We start from the raw sequence: 21,329 nt of genomic DNA on the forward strand, positions 1-21,329 counted from the left end.
CATTTTACATGAGGTAACTGAAACACTGAGATGTTGATAATCAAGATAATCAGGCCCCACATGGGGAAGACAATCTAAGCAGATATCAAATTCTCATTTTGCACATGAGGGAACTGAGGCTCAGAGAAGCTAGGTGACTTGCCCAAGGTCATACAGCAGACAAGTGGTGGAGTTCAGGTTAGGCCCCAAATCCTCTGACTCTCAGGCTCGTGCTCTTTCCACTAGGGCACACTGCTTCTCTCTTTTCTCTGTATTATTTAATGCTTCCAAGGTAGTGGGCTGCAATAGCTATGAGGAAAATTAGAGAAGTAAGCCACCCCTAAATACCCAGTATTATTGAAAAGCAATCCTATTCTGGAAGCAACAAAGTAAAGGAAAGTAGAGGGAAATGCCAGACAACTGAGTTCTTAGAAGGAAAAACAACATTCTTTGGCCTCATTTTTGTCTGTATCATAGGTTTTGGTTGGAAAGTAAGAGTGAAGCCAAAATAAAAAGGCCACATGTACTTGAGGGATACACTTCCAAAGACCTAAATGGGTTTTAGACACATGAGTTTCATGAAAATCATAAATTCCATCAACTCTAATAGAGATAAGAAACCTGATACTTGTTTGACTGATCGAAGGACGTATCTCTTTCAGTGATTAACAGCCAGTCCTAATCATTAAATCTATCTTTAGTACTTAGCAACTGGTACAACTACTTTAAGTATAAAAATAATGATATTCTACCCGCATTCCAAATTAGGGGCACAGGAAACCAGCAACTTTTATAGCGACCCCAGCAGAGCAATGATGAAGCATTTCTGAAATTGGCACTAGGGTATCTTTATAGATGAAGAAAAAAATCCTCAAACTAAGAGTACTCTGTGATGCCAAGTTTTCTGAAAAGCCCCTTTGCAGACTTCTACCGTTAGTTATTTCAGACCGCTGCCAAACTGTCTGGAAGTACGGTTAGTTTCCATAGATGAAAATTTTTACACAGTGCTACATTGTAGTAAACTTTGGAAAGTGATGTTTTTGGAGTAAAATTCGCACTTTTAAATACTAACCACCAATCTGTAATAAAAATTTCTTCTTCTGCTTTTTCCATTGCATTTGCCACATCTTCAAAATAACCCTTTGCATTTACGTACCTGAAAGAAAAATCTCTTTACTAAAGAGGAAATAAGCATTTCCTGAAACATAATATTAAATAGAAATTACAACCCAGATTCCTTTTCAAAATAATCATCAATGAAATTCATACAACCAGGAAACATGAACTGCAACTTCATAGCTTCTGTTGGAAAGGATCCAATAACTAAAAAGAATATGCAGTTACCGAAAGTTATCTTTCCATATTATTGCCATTCAAGGCTCTTCAGTATGTATCTTAGCAGACTTGCTGATCATTTAAAATGCCACACTTCTAAATTCAACTTCTAAAATCCTTAAAAATTGTATTAGATATTGGCTGATCATTTCAAAGAGTAGTAGTGTAGGAACACGATAAGGGGATCACTCTTTGGCATATAATAAGGAAATTTCACGTTTAGTGATTAACATTTAAAATGACACATGTGCAGAACATAAAGGCGCAATCTTTACAGGCCTACAATGTGGAAAAGGTTGTGGTTACTTAGTTTAACTACACTTACCTATACTGATAATCTCACATTTGTATATGATAGCAGTATTGTGTAGAAATGTGTAAATCTATCCATCTGTTGACATATCTATAGATATAGCGATATACATGTTTATTGCTATACCTATATAAATATATATATATATATATACACACACACATATAACTATACATATGTATACACATATCTACACAATACTATCTCAAATATGAGACTATCAGTAGATACAAAGGTAGTTAATAAAACTAACCCCAACCCTTTCCACATTGTGAGCCTATAAAGATTTCCCCTTTATGTTCTGTGCATGTACCATTTTACATATTAATCACTCAGTTTGAAGTTTCCTTATTTTATATGTGTGGGTATCTAGGTATGCACAAACATACACATAGGAGTGTGCCTATCAAGACTAATGATTGCAAACAGGTATTCATAAATGATGGATAGTGAATCAGACAGTAATCCCATCTAAACAAAGGTAGTCTTACCACTTGGCTAGAGTGTTCTCTTGGATAGCAGCATAAGACCCAAATCTGTGATCTCTGAGAAAGTTGGAGCCATGCTTCTGAATGAATTCTTCAATTGCCCCTCCCCACCACCGAGCGTGTCTGTAGCTGTTGCACTTCAAAATCAATGTCCTTCAAAGAAAAGAATAAAGTGAAATAGAATGGTCACCTGGTTAATTTCTGAAAAGGAATTTCCACTACAAATGATAAAAATTTGAGGATTAAATACATCACCAGCTTGAATTGCAACAGGTAAAACAGGAGTAATCCTAATAGTAACCGTAGTATTTGTAAAGTGCTGATTATGTGTCAAGCACTGTACTAAGCACTGGGGCAGATACAAGCTAATCAGGTCCCATATGGGGCTCAAAGTCTAAGTTGGAGGGAGAACAGGTATTGAATCCCCATTTTGCAGATGAGGGGACTTAGGCCCAGAGAAGTGAAATGACTTGCACAAGGTCACACAGCAGAGAGGTGCCAGAGTCAGGACTAGAACCCAGGTCCTCTGAATCCCAGGCCCTTGCTCTTTCCACTAGGCAATGCTGCTTCCCAAAACAGTAGCCAAAGCAAAACTGTTCCGTAGATCTTCCTAAGACGTTTGAGGGGCGCAAACCCCAAACCACCAACAGGTTGAAACCCCACCCTGAAAAATAATAATAACAATAATAATAATAATAATAATGGCATTTTTAAAATGCTTTCTATATGCCAAACACTGTTCTAAGCGCTAGGATAGTTACAAGGTAATAAGGTTGTCCCACGTGGGGCTCAAAGACTTAATCCCCATTTTACAGATGAGGTAACTGAGGCACAGAGAAGTTAAGTGACTTACCCAAAGTCACAAAGCTGACAAGTAGCAGAGCAGAATTCGAAGCCACAACCTCTGACTCGCAAACCTGCACTCTTTCCACTAAGCCATGCTGCTTCTCAATAATTATGGTATTTGCAAAGTGCTTAACTACGTGCCAGGCACTGTTCTAAGTGCTGGGGAAGATACAAGGTAATGAGGTTCTCCCACGTGGACCTCACAGTCTTAATCCCCCTTTTACAGATGAGGTCACTGAGGCACAAAGAAGTTTAAATGATTTGCCCAAGGTGACAGCAGACAAATGGAGGAGCCAAGATTAGAACCCAGGCCCTCTGACTCCCAAGCCCATGCTCTTGCAACTAGGCCACCTGCATCCTTCCGAGTGATCACTGTCAATGATCACAGATTTCCAAATAAAGGTTCTATAATATGAACCCAAAGCTACTGGCAGAATGGAAGGAAAAGGGTTGGCTTGGTGGAAAGAGCACGAGCCTGGGACTAAGTGGTCCTGGGTTCTAACCTTGGCTCAGCCACCTGTCTGCTGTATGACCTTGGGCAAGTTACTTCACTTCTGTAGACCTCAGTCCCTCATCTGCAAAATGGGGATACAATTCATTGGGGATTTCCAAGATCTGTATTCCCACCAAATCCCTGAATTTAAGTATATCAACCAATCAATTAGAGGTATTTATTGAACACTTACTATGCACAGAGTACTGCATTACACACTCGGGAGGGAACAATACAACAGAGTTAACAAACACATTCTCTACCAACAAAGAGCTTCAAAGCAGAGGGGGGACTTAGCCAGAATTTGGGCTTTTGGTCTTCTATTGGGACTTTAATTTAAATTATGAGGCACTAGCTAGCGTCCTTTGTGCAGTCACACATGCACTCGTAGAGAATTTCACTGCCAGTGGCATTTTCTTTAAATATGAAATGATTACATACAGTTATACATATATATGTGTACATTTATACATGTATAACTAATCCTCTGTAATAAAGGTTACATTGGTAGTTTTGATTCCCCATGTTGGTCTTTCAAGATATTAAAAACAATTTGGACTGATCACAACTCTTCCTTCTTGGCACTGTTCCAAAGATGATGATGATGATGATGAGAATAATCATAACAATAATATTGGTTAAATGCTTATTATGTGCCAAGTATTGTAATAAATGCTGAGGTAGATATAAGATCACCAGGGCGGGCATGGTCCCTATCCCACATAAAGCTCAAACTCCAAGTAGGAAGGAAAAGAGCTATCGAATCCATATTTTACAGATAAGGAAACTAAGGACGAGAGGAATTAGGTGACTTGCCATAAAGACATGTAGGAGGCAAGTGGTAAAGCTGGGATAAGAACATAGCTCCCCTGTCTGATTTCCAGGCCTGTCCTCTCTCCACTAGGCCATGCACCTTCTCAACTGGAATTTTTGAATAGTCAGTACCTTCCATTCCCTATGTATGCTGGAGAATATAGCTTTTATTTTATAAATACAGAAGACCATGGAGAATGATCTACTTAAAATATACTATGAACACATTCACAAAAATATTATTTTTCTATATGACTGGGTGTTGTAATAGCAAAAAATACAGATTTGGGGAATGTCTGAATAATTTATTAAAGATATGTTGGGTTTGGATCATTACAGCAAATTGAGGGATTAATACAGCAAACTTTAAAAGCTTCTTGACAAGATATATAAACTCATACTTTCACAGCCCCATCTCAAGATTAAATTAGTTTTCTCATTAAGCAAGTTATTTATTAATCAGTTTAATTACTTCATGGAAAAAAGATAAATATGTAATATATGAATTAATCTTGCAAACTTTCCAAATAAGTTGTGGTTTGTCGATGTTCAAAGAGAAAGAGGACTTTAGAATTCATTCATTCATTCATTCATTCATTCAATAGTATTTATTGAGTGCTTACTATGTGCAGAGCACTGTACTAAGCGCTTGGGATGAACAAGTCGGCAACAAATAGAGACAGTCCCTGCCGTTTGATGGGCTTACAGTCTAATCGGGGGAGACGGACAGACAAGAACAATGGCAATAAACAGAGTCAAGGGGAAGAACATCTCGTAAAAACAATGGCAACTAAATAGAATCGAGGCGATGTACAATTCATTAACAAAATAAATAGGGTAACGAAAATATATACAGTTGAGCGGATGAGTACAGTGCTGTGGGGATGGGAAGGGAGAGGTGGAGGAGCAGAGGGAAAAGGGGAAAATGAGGGTTTAGCTGCGGAGAGGTAAAGGGGGGATGGCAGAGGGAGTAGAGGGAGAAGAGGAGCTCAGTCTGGGAACGCCTCTTGGAGGAGGTGAGTTTTAAGTAAGGTTTTGAAGAGGGAAAGAGAATCGGTTTGGCGGAGGTGAGGAGGGAGGGCGTTCCGGGACCGCGGGAGGACGTGACCCAGGGGTCGACGGCGGGATGGGCGAGACCGAGGGACGGTGAGGAGGTGGGCGGCAGAGGAGCGGAGCGTGCGGGGTGGGCGGTAGAGAGAAGGGAGGAAAGGTAGGAAGGGGCAAGGTGATGGAGAGCCTTGAAGCCTAGAGTGAGGAGTTTTTGTTTGGAGCGGAGGTTGATAGGCAACCACTGGAGTTGTTTAAGAAGGGGAGTGACATGCCCAGATCGTTTCTGCAGGAAGATGAGCCGGGCAGCGGAGTGAAGAAAAGAGTGGAGCGGGGCGAGAGAGGAGGAAGGGAGGTCAGAGAGAAGGCTGACACAGTAGTCTAGCCGGGATATAACGAGAGCCCGTAACAGTAAGGTAGCCGTTTGAGTGGAGAGGAAAGGGCGGATCTTGGCGATATTGTAGAGGTGAAACTGGCAGGTCTCGGTAACGGATAGGATGTGTAGGGTGAACGAGAGAGACGAGTCAAGGATGACACCGAGATTGCGGGCCCGAGAGATGGGAAGGACGGTCGTGCCATCAACGGTGATAGAGAAGTCTGGGAGAGGACCGGGTTTGGGAGGGAAGATGAGGAGCTCAGTCTTGCTCATGTTGAGTTTTAGGTGGCGGGCCGACATCCAGGTGGAGACGTCCCGGAGGCAGGAGGAGATGCGAGCCTTAAGGGAGGGGGAGAGGACAGGGGCGGAGATGTAGATCTGCGTGTCGTCTGCGTAGAGATGGTAGTCAAAGCCGTGAGAGCGAATGAGTTCACCGAGGGAGTGAGTGTAAATGGAGAACAGAAGAGGGCCAAGAACTGACCCTTGAGGAACTCCAACAGTTAAAGGATGGGAGGGGGAGGAGGCTCCGGCGAAGGAGACCGAGAATGACCGGCCAGAGAGGTAAGAGGAGAACCGGGAGAGGACAGAGTCGTGAAGCCAAGGTGAGATAAGGTATGGAGGAGGAGGGGATGGTCGACAGTGTCAAAGGCAGCAGAGAGGTCAAGGAGGATCAGAATGGAGTAGGAGCCATTGGATTTGGCAAGAAGGAGGTCATGGGTGACCTTAGAGAGAGCAGTCTCGGTAGAGTGGAGGGGACGGAAGCCAGATTGGAGGGGTTTAGAATGGTTCCAAGGCCCTAAACTCATTTATAAATGAAAACATTTAAAGAAATGATGTAACCTTCAGATTAAAGCCTCTATGCTTTTGAGAACTGTTAATGTTCAGAATGATAATTCCTAAAGATTAAGCACATTAAAGTCCTATTTTTTCTTATTTTACTCATTTATTTTACCGAATGTCTCTCCCATTATATTGTAAACTCTTTGAGGGCAGAGATGATGTCTACTTTCATTTGTACTCGCCCAAGCATTTAGTTTAGTTTAAAGAAGCAGCATGGCTCAGTGGAAAGAGCCTGGGCTTGGGAGTTACAGGTCATGAGTTTGAATCATAGCTCCACCACTCGTCAGCTGTGTGACTGTGGGCAAGTCACTTCACTCCTCTGTGCCTCAGTGACCTCATCTGCAAAATGGGGATTAAGACTATGAGCCTCACGTGGAACAACCTGATTACCCTGTATCTCCCCCTGTGCTTAGAACAGTGCTCTGCACATAGTAAGTGCTTAACAAGTACCAACATTATTATTATTATTACTTAGTTTAATGCTATGCACACAGTAGCCCAATGGAACTAGCCTGACCCCAGAGGTAAGGAAGCTGGGATCTGATCCCAGCTCTGCCACTCCCAGCTCTGCCACTTGCCTGTTGTGTGACTTTGGGCAAGTCATTTAACATCTCCGTGCCTCAGTTTCCTCATCTGTAAAATGGGGATTCAATAACTGTTCTCCCTCCTACTTAGAATGTGACCCCAATTTGAGACTAGAACTGTATACAACCTGACGATCTTGTATCTACCCAGTGCTTTGTAAAGTGTTTAGAATAATCATTACTACAGTAGGTCTTCAATAAATATTACTCATTAACAAACTGATATCATTCACACTGAAAATCTCTCCAAAAACACACTTTTCATTCATTCATTCAATAGTATTTATTGAGCGCTTACTATGTGCAGAGCACTGCACTAAGTGCTTGGAATGAACAAGTCGGCAACAGATAGAGACAGTCCCTGCCGTTTGACGGGCTTACAGTCTAATCGGGGGAGACGGACAGACGAGAACAATGGCAATAAATAGAGTCGAGGGGAAGAACATCTCGTAAAAACAATGGCAACTAAATAGAATCAAGGCAATGTACAATTCATTAACAAAATAAATAGGGTAATGGAAATATATACAGTTGAGCGGACGAGTACAGTGCTGTGGGGATGGGAAGGGAGAGGTGGAGGAGCAGAGGGAAAGGGGGAAAAGAGGGTTTAGCTGCGGAGAGGTAAAGGGGGGGTGGTAGAGGGAGTAGAGGGAGAAGAGGAGCTCAGTCTGGGAAGGCCTCTTGTAGGAGGTGAGTTTTAAGTAGGGTTTTGAAGAGGGGAAGAGAATCAGTTTGGCGGAGGTGAGGAGGGAGGGCGTTCCAGGACCGCGGGAGGACGTGGCCCAGGGGTCGACGGCGGGATAGGCAAGACTGAGGGACGGTGAGGAGGTGGGCGGCGGAGGAGCGGACCGTGCGGGATGGGCGGTAGAAAGAGAGAAGGGAGGAGAGGTAGGAAGGGGCAAGGTGATGGAGAGCCTTGAAGCCTAGAGTGAGGAGTTTTTGTTTGGAGCGGAGCTTGATAGGCAACCACTGGAGTTGTTTAAGAAGGGGAGTGACATGCCCAGATCGTTTCTGCAGGAAGATGAGCCGGGCAGCGGAATGAAGAATAGACTGGAGCGGGGCGAGAGAGGAGGAAGGGAGGGTCAGAGAGAAGGCTGACACAGTAGTCTAGCCGGGATATAACGAGAGCCCGTAACAGTAAGGTAGCCGTCTGGGTGGAGAGGAAAGGGCGGATCTTGGCGATATTGTAAAGGTGAAACCGGCAGGTCTCGGTAACGGATAGGATGTGTGGGGTGAACGAGAGAGACGAGTCAAGGATGACACCGAGAGTGCGGGCCCGAGAGACGGGAAGGATGGACGTGCCATCCACGGTGATAGGGAAGTCTGGGAGAGGACCGGGTTTGGGAGGGAAGATAAGGAGCTCAGTCTTGCTCATGTTGAGTTTTAGGTGGCGGGCCACATCCAGGTGGAGACGTCCCGGAGGCAGGAGGAGATGCGAGCCTGAAGGGAGGGGGAGAGGACAGGGGAGGAGATGTAGATCTGTGTGACATCTGCGTAGAGATGGTAGTCGAAGCCGTGAGAGCGAATGAGTTCACCGAGGGAGTGAGTGTAAATGGAGAACAGAAGAGGGCCAAGAACTGACCTTTGAAGAACTCCAACAGTTAAAGGATGGGAGGGGGAGGAGGCACCAGCGAAGGAGACCGAGATTGACCGGCCAGAGAGGTAAGAGGAGAACCGGGAGAGGACGGAGTCCGTGAAGCCAAGGTGAGATAAGGGATGGAGGAGGAGGGGATGGTCGACAGTGTCAAAGGCAGCAGAGAGGTCAAGGAGGATTGGAATGGAGTACGAGCCATTGGATTTGGCAAGAAGGAGGTCATGGGAGACCTTAGAGAGAGCAGTCTCGATAGAGCGGAGGGGACGGAAGCCAGATTGGAGGGGGTCTAGGAGAGAATGGGAGTTAAGGAATTCTAAGCATCGATTGTAGATGACTTGTTCTAGGATTTTGGAAAGGAAGGGTAGTAGGGAGATCGGGCGATAAGTGGACGGGGAAGTGGGGTCGAGAGCGGGTTTTTCTAGGATGGGGGAGACGTGGGCATGTTTGAAGGCAGCAGGGAAGGAGCCATTGGAGATTGAGCGGTTAAAAATAGAAGTTAAGGAAGGGAGGAGGGCAGGGGCAATGGTTTTAATAAGGTGAGAGGGAATGGGGTCCGAGGCGCAGGTGGAGGGGTTTTACATTTCAGAAGTTCCAAATTGGAAGCTTTTTTTCCTCATTAAAACTCTAGGTTTAAAACAACTTACAAATTATTAACAGAATTTTCAAAAACAGCATTAAAAGACAGCAACATTTTGATCAAGGCCTATTACGGTAACTGTCAATCTCTAGGAAGAGCATTTCTCCATGAGATGCAAGTGAAAATAACTGTCGCTGGAAATTATCTCATGATTTTTTGGATTTTTTGAGAGGACTCCTTCAGAGATGGGTGTTGAGAATTTAGAAATGATGTATTTCAGAAACCCCGGACAGTGGTGTGATAGAGTGGGGTTCGGTGGCCCGTCACCTGATGTGAACCCAAAGTTCATTCATTCACTCATTCATATTTATTGAGCACTTACTGCTTGCACAGCACTGTACTAAACACTTGGGAGAGTACAATAAAACAGTAAATAGACACATTCCCTGCCCATAACGAGCTGATTCTTGTCCCTCTCAGGAGCTTGTGTCTGGAGGACTCATGCAGGAAGTTCCAGGATGTCCTCAGGTATCCAAATCCACTCTCTTTTACGGTGTTTGTTTTTTATGGCATGTGTTAAATGTATGAGAAGCAGCACGGCCTAGTGGATAGAGCACAGGCCTGGGAATCAGAAGGTCCTGGGTTCTGAATGCAGTTCTGCCACTTGTCTGCTAGGTCACCTTGGGAGGGTCATTTCAATTCTCTGAGCTTCAGTTAACTGATCTATCAGATGGGGATTAAGACTCTGAGTCCCATGTGGGGCAGGAACAATGTCCAACTCGATTTGTCTAATAATAATAATAATGATGGTACTGGTTAAGTGCTAACTATGTGCCAAACACTGTTCTAAAAACTGGGGTAGGTACAAGTTAATCAGGTTGGACATAATCCCCGTCCCACGGGGGGCTCATATTGCCCTCAGTAAGCACTCAATAAATACAAGTGAATTAATCCCCATTTTAACTTAGCCCCAAAGAAGTTAAGTGATTTGCCCAAGGTCACATAGACAGGTGGAGGAGCTGGGATTAGAATTCAGGTCCTGCTGACTCCCAGACCCGTAATCTGTATCTACGCCAGGGCTTAGTATGGTGCCTGGCACATAGTAAGTGCTTAACAAATACCACAATTATTATTATTGTGTCAAAAACTGTTCCTAGCACTGGGATAGGCACAGGTTAGTTAGATCAGCTACTGTCCTTGTCCCGCAAGGGACTCACAGTCTAAGTAGGAGGGAGGACAGGTATTGACTCCCCATTTTACCACTGAGGAAACTGAGGTATAGAATAGTTAAGTGACTTGCCCAAGGTCACACAGCAAGAAATTGACAGAACTGGGATTAGAACCCAGGTCACCTGACTCTCAGGGCCGTGATCTTTCTACAAGGCCACACTGCTTCCCCTGGAAACTCATATGCACAGGAAACTCTTCCAAATGGATATCAACTCCCTGAAAATTCCAGAGTTGGAAGATTCTCTCAGGTTCTTCCAATACTCTGTGATAAGATCAAAATTGGAGTGGCCTCAGGCTCCAGCTTGGTCTTTTGGAATTTGGGGGAGTGTGTGGCAAGGGAGGGATGTTCTGGGGGGCCCAGGAATGGGGGAGGAGCCCAGCTGGCCAAGACTGCTCAGCTCCTGGATCATTATAGTTAGCTTGGAATCTGCCCGTCAGACTTTGCCAGAAAGTTGATAGCCCCATTAAGCCATAAAGCAGCTCCCAAATTCCTCCTGTATTTTCAGGAGAACAAGGGACACTAGTTTGGAGATGCTGAATGGGGTAGCCCAAAACAGTAGCCAGTCCCAAATTCCTCCTCATCAGTGGCCACTTCTGTGACCCTAAATTTCAAGGCTATTTCCATTTTCCAATACACAATTTGCAAAGGACAATGGAAACAGCATTTGACAGATATGCAATTTAGTGACATGCACTAAAAAAACAACATTCATAATCAATTTTAGTTTAGTGTTATTGACTTATGGCATTTGTTGAGGGCTTATAATACACAAACCATGGTAACCCTCTTAAAATGGGGACTCTATGTAATTGATGATTTTGTATTCATCCTACTGCATATTGCAACACTTAATGAATACTAGACATAAAATAATGATGATGATGATGATGATAATAATGTGAAGTACTGCGGAAAGAGTCCAGGATACCAAACACCCTCTGGCCTACAGGGTATCTTCTAACCTAAAAGGCTGGGGAATAACAGACACACAGGTTTAAATAATTAGTTATTTAAAATGATGTGAGCTACAATGCTTTTTTGTTGTAACAAATGGATAATATAGTTTAAGTGAGAAAACTGCCTGACTACTTGTTTTGTTTTGCTGTCTGCCTCTCCCTTTTAGACTATGAGCCCGTTGTTGGGCAGCAATTGTCTCCATCTGTTGCCGAATTGTATATTCCAAGTGCTTACAACAGTGCTCTGCTCACAGTAAGTGCTCGATAAATACGATTGAATGAAAATTAGTTATTGAAATATTCTTCTTGGTTCACTGAAATTCAAAACTACTGATGCCCACATAGTACTTCACAATCCATAAATGCTTGAAATATCTTCAAAATATTTAATAAAATTCAAACTTCTTACCTAGAGAGATTATCGATCCGGATTCCATACTTGGTCTCTGTTTCCTTCCTCCCCATCGTAATCCTGAATTCTTTATCTACTAGAAGGACAAAGGCAATGGCACCACAGTCGGGCTTCATGTAGAACAAGAAAGAGTCTTTCACAATTAACCACCTGTAAAGGTAAGTAAAATATTTTTAAATTCAAATGACTCATGACAAAACTACAACATTTTTCAAACATTTCAGCCACTGTTTTAAAGAATCAGAGGATATGAACCACTGATCCAAGGAGAGATTTGTTATATTGTACTTTCCTAAACCCCCTCTCAGTCACACCTGGGAGTTTCCAGTACTCTACCAGTCTTGGTTATGAGAGGGAGAGTCAAGCTCGCGCCTACCCATTCCACTTCATTTCTAGTTTGGTCAGAGGCTAGCGAGTGGAAGGCAATCTGCTACCAGTCAAAACTCCCCCGTGCTGGGCAGCAGCGGCACAGTAGAGAGCCGAGGGCAGAGACTCAAGTTTACTGCATGGAAGGAGGCACTGGTAAACCACTTCTGTATTTTTACCAAGAAAAATCTATGGATACACTACTGAAACAATTGCAGATGGAGAGTGGGGCATTCTGGGAGAGACATGTCCACGATGTTGCTATGGGTCGGAAACAACTCGACGGCATAAGACGAGACAAGATTGTCCTAAGTGCTTAGTAGAGTGTTCTGCACACAGTAAGCGCTCAGTAACTACAAATGAATAAATGAATGAAATAGAGATAAACTCTTGTTTTCCATTTAAATTGTGGTGCATTTTGAGGAGGAATGGACATAGTACCAAGGAATAATACCCTCCTTTACTTTGACTTCTTGGCATTTTTTACACATAATATGAAAAGTGCATATCGAGGCTTGTTTCCCCTGGAATCTTGTGAAAACAATTCTAAAAGTTTGTTTTTAAAGTAGTGGTAAATAGGGCTGCTCAGATATTCAAGGCAGACCACCAGATGGCTATGATTCTTCTTTAGTTAACCATTATCTTGAGTCTGCCAAATTGTGTCGGGGGGTCTTCCTTTTTGGGGTACGATAAGGGTTACACCACCATCGGTAGAACATGTGCCTGAGTTGTTCTTAAGTAGCAGTGATGGGTTACACTGAGCCATCCACACCTTCTCACCCAGTGCCCCCTGTAGTCAACAGCATTTTGAGACAGCACATGTGGCCTGGGCACAGTCTGTGGCCATGGAACAAAATGAGGCCTAGTTTGGTCTCATAAGATGAAGTGCGGCAGTGTGGTCTCGTGGATAGAGCTTGGGCCTGGAAGTCTCTAATCCTGGCTCTGCCACTTGTCTGCTGGATGACTTTGCGCAAGTCACTTCACTTTTCTCTGCCTCAGTGCCCTCATCTGTAAAATGAGGATTAAGACTGTGTGCCCTCTGTGAGACAGGGACTATGTCTAACCTGATTATCTTCTATCTACTCCAGCGCTTAGAAAATCGTCAGGAACATCTAAGCGCCTAACAGATACCGTAACTATTAAGTTATCTCTGTTCCCATGTCCAGGTTATACCGTTTTTGATTGAGAATCGCAGACTGCTACACTTATAATTGGCATCTTTCCCACAAAGCTTCTGGTTCTAACAAAATCTACATGCCATATGGAAAAGGGTTTCCTTTTGTTTTGAATTTACCACCTTTGACTTTCAGTGAGCACCCCCTAATCTAATGCTGTGGAACTGGGAGAGCAATTAGCACGGTCACCATGTAAATGGTAGTTTTAGATCGCATCACTATCCTCATGAGATTCCCAGCCACAGGGACATTCATGATGGCAGCAGTCCAGGGAGCTGCTTCACTAGGCCAGCAGGAGCCGCACCTTGGCAGAAAAACTCGAGGAGATCAATGATAATACTTGTGGTCTCTGTTAAACGCATACTATGTGCCAGGCACTGTCCTGAACTCTGCGTTTTAACAGGCAAATCTGGTTGGATACAGTCCCTGTTCCATGTGGGGCTCACAGTCTCAATCCCCATTTTACATATGTGGTAACTGAGGCACAGACTAGTGAAGTGACTTGCTCAAGGTCACACAGTAGAGAAGTGGAGGAACCAGGATTAGAACCCAGGTTCTTTTGACTTCCCGGCCCGTGGTCTAACCACTGGACCACACTGCTTTCTGCATCTCCCTTGAACTTGGATTTTCACCCTTTATTCACTCCTCCTTCAGCCCCACAGCACTTACGCACCTCTCTGTAATTTATTTATTTATATTGATGTCTGTCTCCCTCTTTAGACTAAGTTCGGGGTGGGCAGGGAACATGTCTAACTCTGTAATGTTGTATTCTCCTAAGTGCCTCGCACTGGGCTCTGTACACAGTAAACAATAAATAGGATTGATGTTTGATTTTAAAAAAAGAGAATGTCAATTCAATGTTGATTTTAGAAATAAGAGCTCAAAAAATGATATTGTTTTTAAAGATTATGATTTCCAAAAACTTAAAACTTAAAAAACACCCATAATTTTAAAGCTCTTTCCCAACAGTCCTAGGAAAAATTGGTGCTCAAAAGCTCTACTAAATGAAATTCCATTTGAACTGGCCATTTAGTATTTAACACTCAATCCTAGTTAACAAATCCATCTATGAGGGTGGTAGGCCTTACCAAAAACAAAATTTTGTTTCTGCAGTCTATAATGTAGTACTGGCCCATAAATTGAAAATTTAGTATATTATTTCACTTTCCTAAAATTAAGAACTAAAAACAGTTTGGAACATTGCCTTTAAAGTTCCTAAATAATATTAATTTAAGCTTTTACTGCAATGCTTTGAACACAGTAAGCGCTCAATAAACACGACTGAATGAATCTTACCGTTTGGACCAGCGATAACAGGAGCTTCCTTGTCCACAGCAGCTCAAACCCGGGATTCTGTGTCCCCCAGATCTTTTCATGATCATACCCTCTCTGAAAGAAATTTCAAGTTGATCAATTGCATGGATTGATTTACTTCACCCTTAGTTGCGTCTAAGAGATTTGTCCCAGACCTCCATTTTGTGTTTCACTTTTACATGTCCAACCTCCGCTGTCCCCTACTTCATCCAATAGCAAGCTGTATACTTTCCAGTAAACTGAGTGAGGACAGGTATATTTTAGAGGTGAAATGGGTTGCACTTATAAAACAGATTTCTCTTGTGGTAATCAGCTACAGACTCTGACCATCTTCAAACAATATTTTTCATATCCTCTCAGTTAGCTCTTATGGACCCAATGCTGGTCCGGACCAACCAAACAGAAGAAGTACTAATAATAATAATGATAATAATAATAATAATAATAATTATGGTATTTGTTAAGCACTTAGTATGTGCCAGGCACTGTTCTAAGTGCTGGGGTGGATGCAAGTCGGGTTGGACACAGTCCAAGTCCCACATGGGGCTCACGCTCTTAATCCCATTTTAGAGATGAGGTAGCTGAGGCCCGGAGAAATGAAGTGACTCATTCTCCCAATCTCACATAGCATACAAGTGGCAGAGCCGGGATTAGAACCCATGACCTTCTGACTCCCAGGCCTATACTCTATCCACTACGCCGAACTACTTCACTAACTAGTCAAAGATGGAACCAGCATCCATCGTCCAGCAACCAGTGTTGAAAAACTGCAGTATTGGTGGCTAAACAGAAGTTAGAAATGAAAATAAGAAAATCTATAAAGTATCCATTAGGTTTATGGTTCAGTGCATATCACTCTTCATGCCACAAAAGAGAAAACAATACAGGAGAATTTTCAAACTGCTAGCTGACTTGCTACATGCGTGTATATAAGATAATTTGTGAACAGTACTTAAATGCAGGCCCAAGAGAAACTATAACATGGTCTATGGCAACGGTTGTCAAAATAAGATGTTTTTTATTAGCTGTTTGCATTGGTAATGCAACAGTAAGAAAAAGCAACTTTAATTTCAATCCAGCCTAGTCCCCATGGGATCTTTACTTGTAAAAATTGTGCATAATGCATTCTCAGAATGAAGGGAATATGAGTTGCCAGTACATTTTGCTAGGGATAGAGTACTCGTCACTATTTATGCTGTGAGAAGTGCTATTTCTCTTTTAATAATTTTTTACAGCTTTGTCCATTTGCTAAGAAAAAAACATACAGACATCTGGAAAGCAAGAGTATGTTCCAATCCCTTTACACATTAGCTCAAAAATATTTGACTGCTCATCAACTTTTCAATAATTTACTCCAACGCTGATTTGGCAAATTAAAAGACAGAAATACGAACTTACATGCCCTTAGGACCCAGATCACGGATGAAAGACAACTGGCTTACATCAAGGAATTCTGTCTGAAAAACAGTCACAAGTTTGCCACTCACAAAACTGAGAAAATGGGTGAAAGCATTTTAACAGTAAAAATGACAGTTTTACCAGAAGAGGAAAATAAATTAGATGTAACTTCATTGCACGGTTCTTTTGAAAATAAAAACTGCTTATTGTAATGAAGACAAAAAAAACCTAAGTTTATTTTCAAACTTTTTATAGCAAGTCATGAAAGTAGTACACCCCAAGTTTTTGTACCAATTATTGCAACACTGCCAGAGTTTATTTATAGATTTAGAGTCACACACATGACTGAACTTTAATTTTCAAATCATCTTGGGTAGAAAGGTAGATCCCTAAAAGTCATCATTTTCACTTTCCTAATTCCTTAAAGTAAATTATAGCTTACAAAATAAGAATTTACAGTATTTCATTCAGGCCTTTTACTGAAAAGACTTAATGGCTGGAATTCATGGGTAATTTTACCTATTTGATTAGCACAAAAAACACTCAGGAGTGGGTCTGTTCCTTACACTGCAGCATTTTCCATTTTGCTTATGTAAATATCATTTATTTGGGAAAAAGAGGAGGAATCAATTCAATTGGGAAAAAAATGGAAAAAAATTCTGATAATTGAATAATGAGAGTCATAATTATCAGGTTCCTAATGATACCACTTCATATGCCAGAGCATGTCTTTAGGGCAATGAATTCACTGCATCAAAGACCTTTTCTTATGAATTCTCTTAAACTGCCTATTTTTTTTTTAAAAAAAGGCCATGTTTCAGAAGGAAGTGGAGATCAGGAATCCTGCTTCTCAGTGGGCTCTTACTGTTCTGACCCCTGGACATTCCAATGCTACTAATATTCCTCTTATTGAGAATGAGAAGTTAGAAAAAAAGTTTATGTTCTAAAAAACTTCAGAAATAACCGTGTATAAAAATAACTGCAAAAAAATTACAAAGAGCTTCCTCTGTGAATTTCCAAATTGTGCCAGACCTTAAGAAGTCACAGGTAGAACCCATCTCCCATTACCCTCTCTGGCAGGAAAGGGTCAGGAATACCAAACAGAAACTCCTTACCACTGGCTTAAAATCACTCAATCCCCTTGTCCCCTCCTATCTTATCTCACTGATTTCCTATTACAATCCAGCCCGCACATTCCAATCCTCTAATGCCAACCTTATCGTTGTACCTCGATCTCGCCTATCTTGGCGCTGGTCCTTCTCCCACATCTTATTTCTGGACTGGAACCCCCTCCCCATTCGTACCCAACAGATGAACACTCTCCCCACCTTTAGAACCTTATTAAAATCACACGTCCTCCAAGAGGACTTCCCTGATTTAAGCCCTCATTTCCTCTACTCTCTCTTCCTTCCTTTAGTTGTTTTGGGAAGAACTGCAGAACTATCCATTTTGATATATTTCTTTAAAAGAGACCTGCTGTTATCTCTATTATACAGCGGAAGAAGTGGAAGGAGCTGCAAATAAAGCAGAGTACATGAAGTTGCACAATCTGCTGATTAATCCACTAAACTACTATATATGGATCCCCTACCAAAACGATTGCAGATGGAGGTGGGATGTTCTGGGAGAGATGTGTACACGGCATTGTTATGGGTCGACAACATAAGACAAGACTATTTTTGAAGACACTGTTTTGAGACAGAGCAGTAAATAGTGGAAAGGAAGAGGGAATGAAAAATAATTCATGATGATAAAAGAAAAAATGGCAGGTTAAAAGCTGCAGGGGAAAGCCTACCTGCACATAACAATAAAGAGAAACAAATTTCTAAAAATAATGAATATAGGTCTGCTATTCAAAAAGCTTGCAAAATAAAAATGGATTCATTTAATACTTCAAATATCACAACTATTTTAAAGTAATAATTCTGTGATTTCCTTTTCATAATCAATTTTCAGAGTTTCCCTCAACTCACAGCTGGAGACCAGGCACAGGTAATTCAACACAGCTTACAAAGTTAAAGTGTACTGACATAAACTGATTGTGGTATTCAGAATATGTTTGTGTTTATTTTCAAATTAAACATTATTTTGTAGGAAGAGCATCACTTAGGAAGAATGCATTCTATACTTTACACCTTCATCTTCCTTTATCAGTTGAATAGTTTACACTTTTAGAAAACTTTCTAAACGGCCTTTAAAGTGTTGGTAGGGGAAAATCCTTTCCCTTTCATTTGGGCACTAAGAGAATTTTAAGCCCTAAAGCAGATTCCCTTGTCAAACAAAAATATGTGAAGTGTATTTGAAACTCAGAAGTTCATTCAATCATTCAATCAATCGTATTTATTGAGCTCTTACTGTGTGCAGAGCACTGTACTAATTGCTTTGGGAGTACAATTCAGCAACAGTTAGAGACAATTTCTGCCACAACGGGGTCACAGTCTAGAAGGGGGGAGAGAGACATCAAAACAAGCAGGCATCAGTAGCATCATTAGAAATAAACAGAATTATAGATATATACACATCATTAGAAAAACTGAAAAGAATTATAATTATAAATATGTACATATATACATAAGTGCTGTGGGGCCGGGGGGGGGTGGGTAGAGCAAAGGGAGTGGGTCGGGGCAATGGGGAGGGGAGGGGAAAGAGAGGAAAAGGGGGGCTTAGTCTGGGAAGGCCTATTAATGTGGCTAAAAATTAGGGAGAATAGTGGAAAAAGCAAGGACCTGGGAGTCAGAGGACCTGGGTTTAATTCTGGTTCTGCCACATGTCTGTGTGATCTTGTGGAAGTTAAGTAACTGTTCCTCAGTTATCTCAACTCTACAAATGGGGAGTCAACCCTACTCCCTCCTACTTAGACTGTTAGCCCCATGTGGGGCAGGGGTTGTGTCTATCTTGATTGACTTGTCTCTACCTCAATGCTTAGAACAGGGCTTGGCACATAGTAAGTGCTTAACAAGTAAAATGATAATAATGATGATGATGATCTGGAAACATTTTATGAATCAAAAATAATCAAATACAACAATTTAGGAACCGTAAACCATTCTCAATCTGACCTGAGACACCTAAAACAGCCATTTAACTTTGTTATTCATGCCAGGCTAAATACATAGAGTTAAGCCAAAGCATCAAAATAAATGGAAAATTATTCAATAAACAATGACTCTGATTCTGCCTCACGTCTGAGAATAGCTGGTTGTCTATTTGGAGTTAACTCAGTGCTAAGAAGGTATTGGCTTTTTCCTTCTTTCTCAGAGTATAAGGTCAATCAAGCGGTCAATTTATCAGTTGTATTTACTGAGCACTTACTGTGGGGAGAACACTGTACTAAGCACTAGGGAAAGAAAATACACCAGAGTTAATAGACATGATTCTTGCCCACAGGGAGCTTCAAAGGACTCTAGAGTGGTTAAGAGAGAAAATCATCGGTGCCATTCAGAGGAGTAGCTGGAGCTTGGTGATGATCCTTGTCAACATCCTCCCTCTTCCCATCATCTCTTCACTGAAACAGAGAGGCATATTGAGGCGGAGCAATGGCAGGAAGGAGAACTTACTGCTGCTGCTGTTTCTGGAGAATTATTCTACCCCAGGAGCAGGCCAAAGTTGGCAGCAAGAGGGGTTGGATGGTGATTGCTTTATGTGGTTCCCAGAGATATAGGTAATTGTCCTCTGGACTTTGGGGAAAGGACTCGGATTCAACCTCTGCTAAGAAAACTTAAAGACTTAATTATGTTTGCACCCCACTAGTTTCTTTCTCCAGCTAATTTTCATTTGTCATTAAAGCTTTACTGAAAGCCATAAAATATTGACATAGTCTTGTGATTTCAAAGGCACTGGAAATAGGCAACCACAAAATTTTTGCTCCTCATTTTGGATCAATTTCCAATTACCTTTATAATAATAATGTTGGTATTTGTTAAGCGCTATGTGCCGAGCACTGTTCTAAGCGCCGGGGTAGATACAGAATAATCAGGTTGTTCCATGTTAGGCTCACAGCCTTAATCACCATTTTACAGATGAGGGAACTGAGGCCCAGAGAAATGAAGTGACTTGCCCACAGTCACACAGCAGACCAGTGGCAGAGCTGGGATTCGAACCCATGACCTCTAACTCCAAATCCCAGGATATTTCCACTGAGCCACGCTGCTTTATATTCATTTTTAATTTAAAATAACTGAGTAACTTCAATGGAAGAAAATATTTAATCCAATAGACAATTATAATAAAAGGGTTTTAATTTTAATTACCACAAGACTGCAATATTTTCTGGTTCAGGGTCTCTTTTCTAAGTTGGAAACTACTAGTATTATTCCTCAGAGGAAAAAAAAATGAGGCTTCTCCATCTTTTTTATGGTATTTGTTAAGTGCTTACAATATACCAGGCACTGTACTAAGCACTTGGGCAGATACAAGCTAATCGCATTGTACTACACACTTGGACAGATATCAGCTAATCAAGATGGACACCGCCTACAGCCCACATGGGGCTCACAGTCTTAATTCCTATTTTACAGATGAGAGAACTGAGGTTCATAGAAGTAAAGTGACTTGCCCAAAGTCACCCAGTAGACGAGTGGTGGAGCCAGGTTTGGAACCCAGTTCCTTCTGACTCCCAGGCCCGTGCTCTAGCCACTAGGCCACGCTGAACATTTTATTGCATCTACGCTTAGTGTGGTTGCACTGAAGAGCCTTCTGACTGCAGCCTGCAGCTGAGCACCCAAAGTCGGAATCGCAAGTCCCAAAGGAGGACCAGGTGTGCCTGTAAAATTGTCTAGGCTTGGGTATGGCCTGAGGGCAAGTGAGCAGGAGAGTCATAGACTCAATGAGCACCTATCATAATAATAATAATAATGGCATTTGTTAAGTGTTTACTATGTGCCAGGCAGGGTACTGAGTGCTGGGGTGGATACAAACAAATTGGGTTGGACACTGTCCCTGTGCTACACAGCGCTCACAGTCTCAATCCCCATTTTAGAGATGAGGTAACTAAGGCACAGAGAAGAGAAGTGACTCGCCCAAGGTCACACAGCAGAAAAGTGGGGGAGCCAGGATTAGAACCCCCGATCTTCTAACTACCAGGCCACTGCTTTTAAAGAAGCAGCATGGCTTAGTGGAAAGAGCACAGGGTTAGGAGTCAGAGGTCATGGGTTCTAATTCCGGCTCCATCACTTATCAGCTGTGTGACCTTG

The 21,329-nt window shown here is 42.1% G+C and overlaps 1 protein-coding gene across 2 annotated transcripts in view; it reads right to left on the reverse strand.

Annotated features, from left to right (window-relative positions):
- The window catches only part of PLD1 (phospholipase D1), a 198,866-nt gene that overhangs the window by 110,771 nt on the left and 66,766 nt on the right, over positions 1-21,329 (reverse strand). For both annotated transcript variants that reach the window (XM_029071635.2, XM_029071647.2), the window contains exons 7-11: positions 16,138-16,196; positions 14,722-14,814; positions 11,882-12,034; positions 2,119-2,268; positions 1,052-1,135 (exon numbers count right to left, since the gene is read on the reverse strand). In XM_029071635.2, coding sequence (XP_028927468.1) covers positions 1,052-1,135; positions 2,119-2,268; positions 11,882-12,034; positions 14,722-14,814; positions 16,138-16,196 — 539 coding nt within the window. The remainder of the gene's footprint in view (positions 1-1,051; positions 1,136-2,118; positions 2,269-11,881; positions 12,035-14,721; positions 14,815-16,137; positions 16,197-21,329) is intronic.

Source organism: Ornithorhynchus anatinus, chromosome 1, assembly GCF_004115215.2.
Source record: "Ornithorhynchus anatinus isolate Pmale09 chromosome 1, mOrnAna1.pri.v4, whole genome shotgun sequence".
In the NCBI taxonomy this organism is placed as follows: domain Eukaryota; kingdom Metazoa; phylum Chordata; class Mammalia; order Monotremata; family Ornithorhynchidae; genus Ornithorhynchus; species Ornithorhynchus anatinus.